The sequence below is a fragment of the Monodelphis domestica genome, chromosome 7, assembly GCF_027887165.1.
Source record: "Monodelphis domestica isolate mMonDom1 chromosome 7, mMonDom1.pri, whole genome shotgun sequence".
NCBI lineage: Eukaryota > Metazoa > Chordata > Mammalia > Didelphimorphia > Didelphidae > Monodelphis > Monodelphis domestica.
Window position 1 is genome coordinate 50,803,949 of NC_077233.1, and position 12,928 is coordinate 50,816,876.

Genomic DNA, 12,928 nt, shown 5'->3' on the forward strand with positions numbered 1-12,928 from the left:
TAATTCTCATCATCTTTTCCAGATAACTATGGAAACCCAACATTTCATCAGGAAAAGTATTACAGTAATAACTTTTATAGGAGTTTGAATGGAACAAGCACTAATGAAGGTTTTAGTCATAATGATATTATCTAGGTTTTGGCAAGGAATTGTACCTCTGTCTTCCACCTAAGAAACAATGATCTCACAGTATTTCATTTGCTCAAAGGAATACTTACTAGAAGAACAGGCTGAGTTTTCCTTTTAAGGTCCTTTTCACAGAAAGCATAGGGTAGGGGTTCTGGAGCTGGGAAAAGGAGCTTTCTTGGCTTTTTCTTGATAGTCCAAACCATTTAGTCTTCTTGGATGCCTGGTCTAGAATCTCTTTAAAGAATGCTGCCCTAACATGAAGAGTCTCTCAAATTATCATCACTGACACTGAAACTATACTTCAAAGTTTGCAAATCACTTTTCTTAGCTTATTTTATTTGTACTTAACACCAGTCTTATAGAGATGATATAGAACATATTATCACTCTCCATTGAACTCATAAGGAATCTGAAACTCAAGAAAGTTAAATGTCCACAGTCACTCTGCTAGCAAATGATAGAGTTAGGATTTAAACCAAGGTCTTCCTCTTTCCAAGGAATAAACCTATTGGGTAGAATAGTAAAGAGCACTAGACACAGATGAATTCAAGGTGAGCCTCAGATATTTCTTAGCAGCCTGAATAAGTAAGTCTCTTAACTTGTCTACCTCAGTTTCCTTGACTGTAAAATGAGGCTAATAAGTTCTATCTTGCAGGGTTGTTGTGAATATTAAATGAGATAATATTTGTAAAGTTCTAAGCACAGTAACTGGTGCATAATAGGTATTTAATAGTTGCTAGTTTCTTTCCTTCTTTCTTCTTTTCCTTCCTTCTTTTTTCCTTCCTCCATTCTTTCTTCCTTCCCTTCATTCCTTTATTCCTTCCCTTCCTTTCTTCCATCCTCCATTCCAATGCCCACATTTCAACTTTGCCTCCTGTAACACAAATTATCCAGGTATATTTTGGAAAAAGTCTCACATCTTTGCTTATTCTCCCAAGCAAGAAATGAGAGAACTAAATATTACCCAGTGCTTTTTCATATTTGCTCTTTTCAAGTGTAATGGAGTTCTGGTGAATACTCAGACTCTTATCTACTTGCTCAATTGATGTTACTTCTCCATGTGGAGGATATAAAAGAACTCACTTCTGAGAGAAACAATAATAAGTAGGAAAATGCCTTGGAGAGACTAAGGGGAACCTTTAGACATTCTATAACTGGTTTCAATCAGCTAACCATGGATGATGGAGAGATTCTTTAATTAGCTTCAGAGGCATTCAAAAAAAATCTGCCCAAATCACTTCTAATTTGCCTCAGTCCCTCAAGGACTCCTTGTGTGAAGGGGAAAAGCCTTAGGGTCATCTCTCCTCTGAGTCCATGTGTTCCCACGAAACAAGCCTCAGGTCTTTGCTTTTTCATTTTTTCTTTCCTATTCTAGGTGAAGGGAGTTCATTCTTCAATCTTGGGCATTTCAAAGGGTTGAGGGAACAAACTACATGAATGAAGACTGACTTTTACAGTCAACCCAGTGTTAGTGCCCTGAGGATCAATGAGAGATCTCTTAGAATAATCTTTGGGACTCTAACCCTGTATTGACTCAGAAGAAGATTCATCTAGCAGTGAACATGAAATGGGACCAATGTTATAGAGAAACTTAGCTGAGTTTTGAACCTACTACCCTAGAAAATTAGATGGTATAGCAAAGAATATGTTTCCCCCACCAAGCATTAGGGGAAACATTTCCATGTGTTCTTGATTTATCATTGAAGAAAATATCCCTTTATAAAATTCAATCAGTATCTACTAGAGAAAGAACTAGAGTCCCAACCAGCTCTTTCCTCATTGTGAAAGGCTGAAACTGATGACCCAATCCTTCAGGGTTCCCTAGAATGGGTTGTAAAGCTAAGCTTTACAAAGGAGATAGTACTGGTAAATGATCTAGTCCAGTGGCTGGCAAATAGTAGGTGTTTGTTTCTTCCTCACACAATTCCCTGTCCCCAACCACCCAGTCCCCTCTTATAACTGTGAAGCAGACAGAAGCTGGTCTCTGGGAGAGAGGTTTCAAGAGTCCCTGTGACTCAAGAACACAGTTCACAGTGATCAAAGAAGCCATTTATTTGCTGATTAAAGAAAAGAAAAAGAGCTCTTATCTGAGATCATTCAAAGCATTGATGCCTATCAGTGGGCTCCCTTCTAACAAAGACCAGTATAGCCTGGATCCTTACTATTATGTATTGGGTAGGGCTTCCAGGAGTTGTTGCTTTTAAAAGGGTCTGTAATTCTCAGGAACTCCAAGCAAACTTCCCACATTTCTGTGTGATATCAGTCTGCTGTATACTTTATATTGCAGGCAACTAAGGGGCATAGTGTATCAAGTGCTAAGCCAAGAGTCAGGAGATCCGAGTTCAAATCCAGCTCTATACACTAGCTAGCTATATGATCCTGGGAAAACCATAACCTCTATCTGTCTCAGTTTCCTCATCTGTAAAAAAGAGATAATAATATCATCTACCTCCCAAGGTTCCTGTGAAGACCAAATGAGATAGCAGTTGTAAAATGCTTAGCAATCTTAGGCACTATTATAAATATTGGCTATTGTTATTATTAATTACATCTTCCCTGATATTCTTCTCCATCTAAATAGTTCCTGTCCCTGTGTCTGGAGTTCTCAGCAGCTTCTAGAAGAAAGGACTAGTCATTTTTCTTCTATAAGAAGAACCGCTGTCAGGTATGTCCGAGTACAGCAGAAGGAGTTATTTCAAAGTCTGGGGTCACAGCAGAATGACACCTGAATTGAGGGGTCAGAACAGGATAGCTTCCCTTGAGCTAAGGTTTCCTTATATGTCTTTACTTTACTCAAAAGTTCACTGAGCAGTCAGAAATACAAACCACCCTTGTCATTTTCAAATAGATCTCCATCAGCGATGCTACACTGGGCCAGGATGAATTATGAGGTGATATAGTCCTTCGCCAAGCAACACGAGTTTCACAGGGTTGTCAAAGCTTTACAAAGGATCCAGATCCCCCCCCCCCCCCGGTTGTCCTTTGAATCCCTCTAGGGTTTCTTCCCTTGTCATCCTAAAGAGGGAAATAGGCTAGTGGAGGCAAGGGAGAAATCCACACATTAACCTAGCAATATTTTTTGGAGAGAAAACTACAGACTCCCCGCCACATCTATAATAACTTTGATAATGCTTTGCTTGCCTGGAAACAAAGTAGACCAGAAGTCTTTTTCAGTTCTATAGACTTTCTCTCCATGACCCTAGGATTTAAGTCTCTCTCCCTGGGTGTCCAGTGATGTCAGATTCCACAAGTTGTGATGAGAGACCCTTAGGTTACAGATAATAGTCACTAGGGGTGTTTCACTCAGCATGGTTATATTCCAAGAGACCCCATCTGGAGATTTTAAAAAGAGGATAGGTAACTCTGCCTTGATTGTTGACAGAGGAATCGACTGCATGGCTTAATGGAAAGAAGACTGAAGTTGGAATCAAACACCCTACAACTGAATTTTGGCACTGGCATACATGTATGAACTGGAAGAAATCCTACTCTTCAGAGTCTATTTCTTCAAATAAAAAAAAAGTAGTGAAGGAGTTGGAGAAGGTGATCTCTAAAGTTAGGACAATTAACATTAGTTCTTTAATTATTCAGTTGTGTCTGACTCTTGGGGAATCCATGGACCATAGCTATCTTTTCTTGGCAAGGATACTGGAATGGTTTTACATTTCCTTTTCCATTTGAGGCAATAGATCCTTTTTCTTAAGCAATCAGAGGTTGTGACTTGCCCAAGGTAACACAGCTGAGAAGTGTCTGAGGCTAGATCTGAACGCAGGTCTTCCTGATTCCAGGTCTAGTATTCTATACATTGAGCCACATAGTTGCCTCCTTGAACTAGGAGTCTATGTAATTAGAATTCTAACCCAATATTTGTAGTTAGACCAATGCAACATGATATCTAAATTTAGTTATGTCAAACCAATATGAAATATTCATTAATGAAAGAATATCATTTCTGGAGACATGTAGGGGTTCAGAGTGTATCTTTCACATTCCAGTGAAGTGTAGGTAATAAAAACCCCTCCAACCAAGAGCTGGAAGACCAAGTTCTGGTCCTGCCTCCACTATTTCCTTGCTGTGTGATCTTGGGCAAAGTTCTTGGCTGCTTTGAGTCTTATTGTCTCATCTGTAAAGTAGAGAGAACAATATTTATACCCCTATTTTGTAGGGTCATCATTGAGGAAAACATTATATGAATCTTATAGCACTATATAAATGTAAATTATTTCAAATGAAGCCTTTTTTAACCCATACCTTCTGTCTTACAATCAATTCTAAGTATCAGTTCCAAAGCAGATGGGTGGTATGGGCTAGGTATTTGGTCTTAAGTGACTTGCCTAGGATCACACAACTAGGAAATGTCTGAGGTCAAATTTGAACCCAAGACCCCCCCATTTCTAGGTCTGGTTTACTATTCACTAAGCCACCCAACTGCCCCCAAATGAAGTCTTAATGAATTTTCATAATTTATTATAGAGAAAATGTGATTTAAAATCAATTGGTTTTTTTTTTTTTGTGGGATGGACTAATATTTGTTAAGTCAACTAATACTTATAAAGTATCGGTTATGTACCAGACATATTCATTTGTTCTAAACTCCCTCTTGGAAAGTAAAAATATTTAGTACCTGCCTACCTAGTCCAATTTTGTTTGGGGGATCTTGGGAGATCAAATAGAATAAATAGAAACATGTGTGTGCTAAAGGAATTTAAGAGGGGGGAAGTGGTGTGATAATTAAAATGTTTTGGGAGCAAGGGAAATATATGACAATTATGACCACTGAAATATGTTTTCTATTGTGTCTTGGGTTTATATAAATATAAGATGGTCGCCAGGGAATATATTCCCAATTTATGAATATGCCCAAGCCAACTGGGTTTTATAGAGAAATTTAATTTATAATACACTGATTAATCAATAGAAAAAGAGAGAAAGTAAGAAAGGAATAAGAATTAATAAATCAGTCAGTTGGTTTTATCACTCACCCAAGATCTCTCTAGGTAAGGCTTCTCATGCCAACCTCAGGCTCCACCTTCAAGAGAGCCTCCTTTCAAGAAATGTTCCAGAGAATTCTCCTCCTGACTCCTCCTGAGTTCTCCTTCTACAACCTCCTTCAAGACCTCTCCAGGAGCTCTCCCTCCAGGACCTCTCTCCTCTCAGACTCCTTCAGAGCAAAACCTCCTTGAGCAAAAAACCCTCCTCCTTCTGTCCTCAGACCCCAGTATCTTTCAGGAAACTATCTAAGTTCCCTCCCCTCAGTTCTCACATCTACCAATCACTGTCGATGTCTCCCCTGTTCCAATGGTGGCTCTAGTTTAACCCAGGACCGCCCAGAGGTCTGTGGCTTTGCACATGTCTGTTGAAGGTCATATTCTCAAATAATTAAATCTTGATCTTGCTGCAGCCCTTCCTAAATCCTGTTACTCTAAGTAGGGTGGAGATTGTATTTTCCAAGACCTGGTTCTGTCATGCCAAGTATCTCTATTGTATCAATTCTAAAATCAATCATGACTCAAAGAACTTGCTGTTCTATGCTTAAGCATAGGTCAAAGCCCTTTCCATTGTTTAGCAAAAGGTTTCTGTCCTAAAGTAGTCTTAAGTAGGGAGGAGAAGGATCCTCCCATGCCAAGGGGTTTCACATTCCAATAGAGTTCTTACTATCAGTAGGAAATTTTTTCCAAGTATGAAATTTCCCAATGGTGAAATCTCCAACATTCATAAGTCTAAGAAATTTTAAGGTTTACAGTGGTTATTGACAAGATTGCAGAATGTCCTGGAAAGGCTATTGGCCAGGATTGGGGAGAATCATGATATAGAAGACAGAGAGTTAGATTCCAAGTCAGGAAGGCCTGGGTTAAAATTCTAACACAGGCTTCCTGTGTGACCCTGGGCAAGGCCTTAGTTTGTTGTTAGCCTCAGTTTCCTCATCTATTTTTGGACAATTGGATGAGATAGTGAATACAGCATTGGGTTTAGACCTCAGTTCAAATCCTAAATCAGATACATAGTCACTTTGCTACTAAACAAATCCTTGGAAGCCTTTTTTCTTGCTGGTTAAATGATGAGATTGAACCCACTGGCTTCCCAAATCTCTTCCAACGCTAAATCCATGATCCTGTAATATTATGATACTACAGAGTCAGATGACTAAGATTCAAATGCAGATACTCCCATGTATCAGCTTTTTGTCATTTCACCACAGGAAAAGAAAGATAAAAATTTCTGTACTACCTGCCTTATGCAGCTGGGTAGTACAATGGTTAGTGTGCTAGACCTGGAGCCAGACTCTTCTTTGTGAGTTCAGCTCTAATTTTAGACACTCACTAGCTGTTTGGCCCTGGGGAGGTCCTTTAACCCTGTTTGCCTCAGTTTCTTCATCTGTAAAATGAATTAAGAAAATGGCAAACTACCCAATATCTTTGCAAAAAAAAAATGGGGTCTAAAAAAGGTAGACACAACTAAATAATCATACCCTTCCTCATAGGACTGCTATGAGATTCAGATGAGATAATGAACTAAAGTGTTTTGTAAAGCAGCCCAGCTGAGATGAGAGTTAGGAAAATCTGAATTCAAATTCTGCTTCAGATAATTACATTACAGTGCAACTCTAGGCGAGTCACTCAACTTTTGTCTGCCTCAGTTTCCTCATCTGTAAAAAAAAGGAATAACAACTTTTCACAGAGTTGTTGAAATCAAATGGGATGCTATGGATAACTCTGAAAATCTTAAAACTCAATGTAAATACTATTAGTATTATTAAAACCTACAATGTTACATGAAGGCCAGTCATTACAGTTAACCAAGATAAAGGGCAAGAAGGATTGCTGAAGAGGTGACAGGAAATTACTTTTGGGAGAAGTTTATTTGTTTGTTTTTCCCTTTGTAAAGATACCAGAGAAAAATATCATATATACAAATCCCTCTTTGATTCATTTAGAAGGGCTCCTGGCTTCCAGGCCTTGCCTGTGTGATTACCACCATCCCTAGACCTTGCTATTGAAAGGGCTATTCATGGTGAAGTTGTCCTCATTAGTCAGTGCTTGTCTTGGCTCATGTCTGTTTGCATTCCATTTAATAGAACCCTACTTTGGGGGAAGGGGGGAAGTAGTCCAGACCTATGATTTCATCAGTGTAAGAAGAACCCATGATAGAAGCTCTTTCCAAAGAAACAGATTGGTAGAAAAGCCATCTCCATGAATCTCTAAGACTTACAGTCTCAAAAAGTGAGGTGGGGCACAAAGAGGTTCAGTGACTTGCCAAAGCTCACAGAATTGCAATGTGCCAGAGGTAGGAATTCTTGGCTCTAAAGTGAACCCTCTCTTTTACCAATAGAATAATTGATTTTCACATAGGGTCTGGGTCTGAAAGATTCTATCTGCTTTCTTGAGCTCTTCTTCTTTTGCATTTCATTTTCCTCAGTCTTGGTCTATTTCTCTCATTCACAGGAGACAGGAAAGTCTTTCATCGAGTAAAATGCAAGGCCATAACAACAGGGTTCTACTTATATTTAAATCTTTATTAGTTTGATGATTGGGAAAAGATAATCTTCAATAATGCTGCTTGGTTTTGAAGTCATTTAATTCAATGACTTCATTTTAACAAAGAGGACACTGAAACCCAATGAGGTTAATAATAGCTAGCAATTATTTGGCACTCTAATATTTACAAAGTATGTTACATATATTATCTCCTTTTGTCCTCATGACAATCCTGGGAGGTAGATACTATTAATTTTCTGATTTAATGAATAAGGAAACTGAGGCACAGAGACATCAAGTGACTTGTCTAGGATCATACAGCAAGTCTGAAGTGAGATTTCAACTCAGGACTTCCTGATTCCAAGTTGAATGCTTTATCTACTGCACCAGATAGCTGCCTCTAGATTAAATGATTTGGCCAAGGGCTCACTGGTAGTAAGATGTAAAAGCAGATTTCAAATGCAGATCTTCTAATTTCGTTGTACCATTCTGGTGTCATTCTCAACCCACTTTATTTAATTTAGCTCTCTCTCTTTTTAAGTTAATTAATTAGTTTGTTACATTAAACTCTGCTCATTTCATTCTTCAAAATTTCATATAACTTTTTCATGGTTTTTAAAATTACTATTTATTTTAATTGTATGTATGATATAATATGCAATATAACAATAAATATACATATAGTTTATTAAAATGTGTACTAAGTTATAATAAATGTTTATCCAAGAAAAACAGATTCTTACAGTAGTTTCATCCACAAATCCATGTCTAAATCTTTTTTTTTTCACTTTCCCACCCCTCTTCAAGAAGGTAGTATAGACTGTATGTATATTACCATATAACACATATTTCCCTGTTCATCGTGTTTTAAAATAAGACACTATAACTTATTTTAGAGAAAAATCCATGGAGGAAATAAAGAGAAGATGGTATGTTTCGATCCACATTCAGACTCTGTTTTTTCTTTTGTGGTAGATATTCTTTTTCCTCGAGTTCCTTGGAGTTGTCATAAATCCTTGCCTGGTTGATAATAGTTAAGTCATTCGCAGTTGATCATCTTTCATCATTGTTGTTATTCTATATAATGTTTTCCTGGTTCTGCTCAATTTACTTTGTATCACTTTATATAAGTGTTTCCAGGTTGTTGGTGTGTGTGTGTGTACGTGTGTGTATGTGTGTGTGTGTGGTCAACTTGTTTATCATTTCTTTTGGCAACATATAGTATTCCATTATAATCATATACTACAACTTAGTCAGCCATTCCCCAGTTGATGAACATCCCTTCCATTTCCAGATCTTTGCCACCACAAAAAGAGCTTCCATAAATATTTTAGGACATAAAACTTCTTTTCCTTTTTCTTTGATCACCTTAGGAAATCAACCTACTGGTGGCCCTATTGGGTCAAAAGGCACACCGTTTGATAACTCTTTGAGTGTAATTCCAGATTGCTCTCCAAAATGGTTAGAACAGTTCACAGCTCTGCACACAACAATGTATGTGTCCCAATTTCCTGCATCCCCTCCAACATTTGACATTCTGACCTTTTATCATTTTAAGGTACCGCCCTTTGAAAAACAATATCATCAAGAGAATCGTTAGAGGTGGTCTATGAAAAAAGAGAAAGGTCTTCAGAACATTGGCCCATTCGTCGTCAGTATTGAGAGAAGGTGATCAACTGGTGAAAGCCACTTTCAAGAACGTGTCCAAGGAGTAAAGGTAAAGAACACTAATAAATGATACCCACAGTAATGACCAACTTTGACTCTTAATAAAGCACACAGTCATCTAAGAGGCTCAGTGGATAAAAGTATTAGACCTGGAATTGGAAATATCTTACCTCAGGCAAATCTAGGCTATGTGATCCTGGGGAAGCCACTTAATCTCCCTTGCCTCAATTTCCTCATCTGTAAAATAGGAATAAGAATAGTACCGACCTCCCACGGTTTTGAAGCTCAAGTGAGATAGCATATATTAAGTGCTGCCTAAATACTACCAATTATTATATAGCACTTCCCTCAGAGAGACGGAAAACACCAGTACAGAAGGAGGTATATAATATCATCTATGATTACGCATCAATGTACTTTATCAGAAGGAAGGGTTTCATTGGATAATGAGTACTGAGAAGTGAGAACTATGTCATTGTTTTAGTAAGCTATAAAAGAATTTCTAGAGGAAAGGAATGATACATGCAAAGAATTTAGGATTCTAAAGAAAAGAATTCAGCAAAAAGTAGCTCTGTGGATGCACTCCTCTCCAACCCCACCCCCAGCACTTCTCCTCCTCCTCCTCATCTTCTAATGAACAGCACATCCCTGAGAACACATTTCATATTTGAGGTATTTTACCCCGTGGTGATCATTAATTTCTGGCAAGGGAATGAGGCAGACAGGTGGCAATGCCAGGTTCCAAATGGGAATGGGAAAGGAAAGGAGGATGGACAGAAATGTTTCTCTCTCGCTAAGATTAAAGGGATCTGGGATTAATTCTGTCTGGAAAGAAAAAAAATGTTTTCAGGGGCCCAGATCTGTGATAGTCATTAAAAGCAAAATGATGACCCATCGCTGTACAAGGAGGCATAAAAAGAAAAGGGCTTGTGGCTTTGTTTTACAAGACTAGCTAACCCAATAGCAACAAGCAAGTTCCATCCCAAGAACTGGAGAAACTCAGCATTATATGAGGTCTGCGCAGTGCCGCCTATAGCAGACCAATTCAAAAGAATATTTTTCTTCTTAGTCCACCACACCCTTCTCTATTCTCCAGGGCTTTTCCTCTCAATATACTTACCAGTACTTCCTCCAGAAAAAAACCTTTTCTAGAGTAAATGACAACAATAATGTTGAATCAACTTGAATGACTGTCCCCTCTCTCTTCTTTGTGAGATCCCAAGCTCCCTGCAGAAGGCAACTCAGCTGGTACTGTCTCCACAAGCCGTCTCTTGGTAACCCCAGTTTTTAGTCCTCAAATTGATTTGGATTGGGGTTTGGTATTTAAGGAAGACAGGGAGATGCAAGGAGGTAAGCAATAGCTTTGGAATCCAAGGCTATTGTTGTTCAGTCTTGTCTGACTCTTCATTACCCCATACACCATAAGTTATCCCTGGGGTTTTCCTGGCAAGGTTACTGCAATGGTTTGTCATTCTCTTCTCCAGTGAATCCAATGGATTCTTTGGTCATATAATCAAAGATTAAGTGACTTACTCAGGGTCATACAGGAAAGAATTATCTGAGGCAAGATTTGAACTCAGGTTTTCCTATGTCCAAGGTCTGAACACTCTATGAACTGAGACATTTAGATGTCTCCTGGATATATGGAAGTTAAGAGACTTCCGGAAGGTCACAAAGGTAGCCTGTGTCTGAGACTGGATTTGAACTCAGATCTTTCTGACTCAGTACTCTTAACCCCTGAGTCACAGTTGCCCCCTTCTTGGAGTTAAAAGATGTGGGTTCAAATCCTGTTTCTGATGATGATTGTCTGTATTACTTTGCAAAAGCTATTTTACCTCCATGGGCCTTGGTTTTCTCATCTATAAAATGCAAAGATTAGACCCAATGGCCTCTGAAGTCTCAGCTCTATATCTAAGTATATTTTGTATCAGTCCTGGAGAATGTAAAGGCGGAATGAATTTTATTCTTGTCTTTGTATCCAGTGCCCTATCCATAGTGGAGGCTTAATGCCTGTTTGTGGAGTTGAATTAGTGAATTGAATTCAGTGGAACCCTTCCACCATTTTCATGAATGAGCTGCCCACCAGCCCCATCTATGGAGCAAGGAACTGACTTGGCCACATTATCCGTAGGAGGTTGGTGATCTCTGCCAAGTCTTTTAATTACGGGCTCCTCATTCTGTTTCCAACAAGTTGTAAAGCACCTCCAGGACTGCATCCCCCAGATTAGCAGAGAATGTTGCCAGACCTTGGAAAAAGTGAGTGGACTTTGAGTCAACGCTAAGCCTGCAAACTTTGCCTCCTTTCCCCCTTCTGTAAGTCAGAAATGGTGGGAAGGGGAGCTTGGCTCACCGTTTATTTTTGGATCAAGTTAACTAAATATACCCGTGTTTTCCTGGTCAAATCACTCTCCCTTTTGACCTGAATGAATTACTAAATCCCCACTGCTCCTCCCCTCTCTTTTCCTTTAAAGGCAAAGGCACAGGGAGGGGTGGGGCTGGGAGGGGAAGGGAGGGAGAGCAGGGAGTGTGAATTCCCATCTCCCCCCCCCCCCCCCCACACACACACACAGCAGCTCCCAGTCCAGTGGGACAGATGTGAATCAAGCCTCAGGCAGCTGGCTCTGCTTCCTGAGCCTGACGTCAGGCTGGGTGACACCTCTCCCGTCTCCTCTCGGCCTCCCGGGCAAAAGTGACAGAAGGAGCAAAGCGCGCCCTAGGATTGGCTGGAAAAGTTGGGGAGTCCTCAGCGATTGGCTGGCAAGGTTTTAGAGGGAGTCCTGGTCTCCAATTAAAGCCTCCTGAGTCTGACTGGCTGAGTGCAGAGCTCACAACTGGACCTGGAGTATTATTATCCATCTCTCACCATCTCCCAGGCATCAGTCATTCAAACAAGAGCTGTCAGAAGTGCAGTCAGTCCACCGGGCTGCAGAGCCTGAACCTGCCTCTGTTCCAGAAGAGCAGACCCGATTAGCAATGGATCTGAACCCTGGAGTCCAAAAGGTGAGCTGAGATTTTATTTACCTCGTAACTTTCTCTGCCTGCTTTTCCTCTTGCCTGAAACTTACCTGTAATTCTCCGGATGATCAAGTGTTTGATTTTCGCTCTCCTTTCCGGCTCTCACTCAACCCAGGGCTACCATGAAAACTTCCTGCTCCCTCTAGGCGCTCAGGTGATGGGCTCCCAAAGCCACTAGTTCACAGCCAACGCAGACCCAGCCAGACCATTGTAGGTAGTCCGATTGCCTCCTTGTCTTCATGAAAGTTTAAACGGCAGCTTGAATTTGACAGACACAACTTGTCTGTTCTCCTGCTTTCCAGCACCAGGGAGGGAAGGAGGGATTTTCCATTTTTCAAGCTAAAAAATGTGTTTTGCCAAAAGGGAAATTCTCCTTTTGCTTTCATCCTTGGGGTTTCTCCACTCACTCCAGTCATGGCCAAAACGGCTTCTTCAGTGGCTGACATTGGCAGCTGGAGCAGCAATTCCAACACAAGGGAACTCGGTTCTGTCCCCAGGGTCTGCACATTTCCCTCTTGAGAAGAGCTGGCCAGAAGCCCAGCAGGCAGCGTGTAAAGAATCACAGGTCAGAGGAAATCAAGCTGAAGGAGAGAGAGGCTTTGCTTGTTCCCGTAGCCCAGAAGCAGGCTTTTTACCTGAAC

The 12,928-nt window shown here is 40.0% G+C and overlaps 1 protein-coding gene across 2 annotated transcripts in view; it reads left to right on the forward strand.

Moving 5' to 3' along the window:
• Positions 1 to 11,814: 11,814 nt before the first annotated feature.
• LMCD1 (LIM and cysteine rich domains 1) overlaps positions 11,815 to 12,928 on the forward strand; it is an 88,029-nt gene continuing 86,915 nt past the window's right edge. Inside the window, exon 1 of one of the 2 annotated variants that reach the window (XM_001374941.5) lies at positions 11,815 to 12,272. In XM_001374941.5, coding sequence (XP_001374978.3) covers positions 12,246 to 12,272 — 27 coding nt within the window. In that variant the 5' untranslated portion in view covers positions 11,815 to 12,245. The remainder of the gene's footprint in view (positions 12,273 to 12,928) is intronic. The other variant, XM_007500143.3, reaches the window with a different exon arrangement.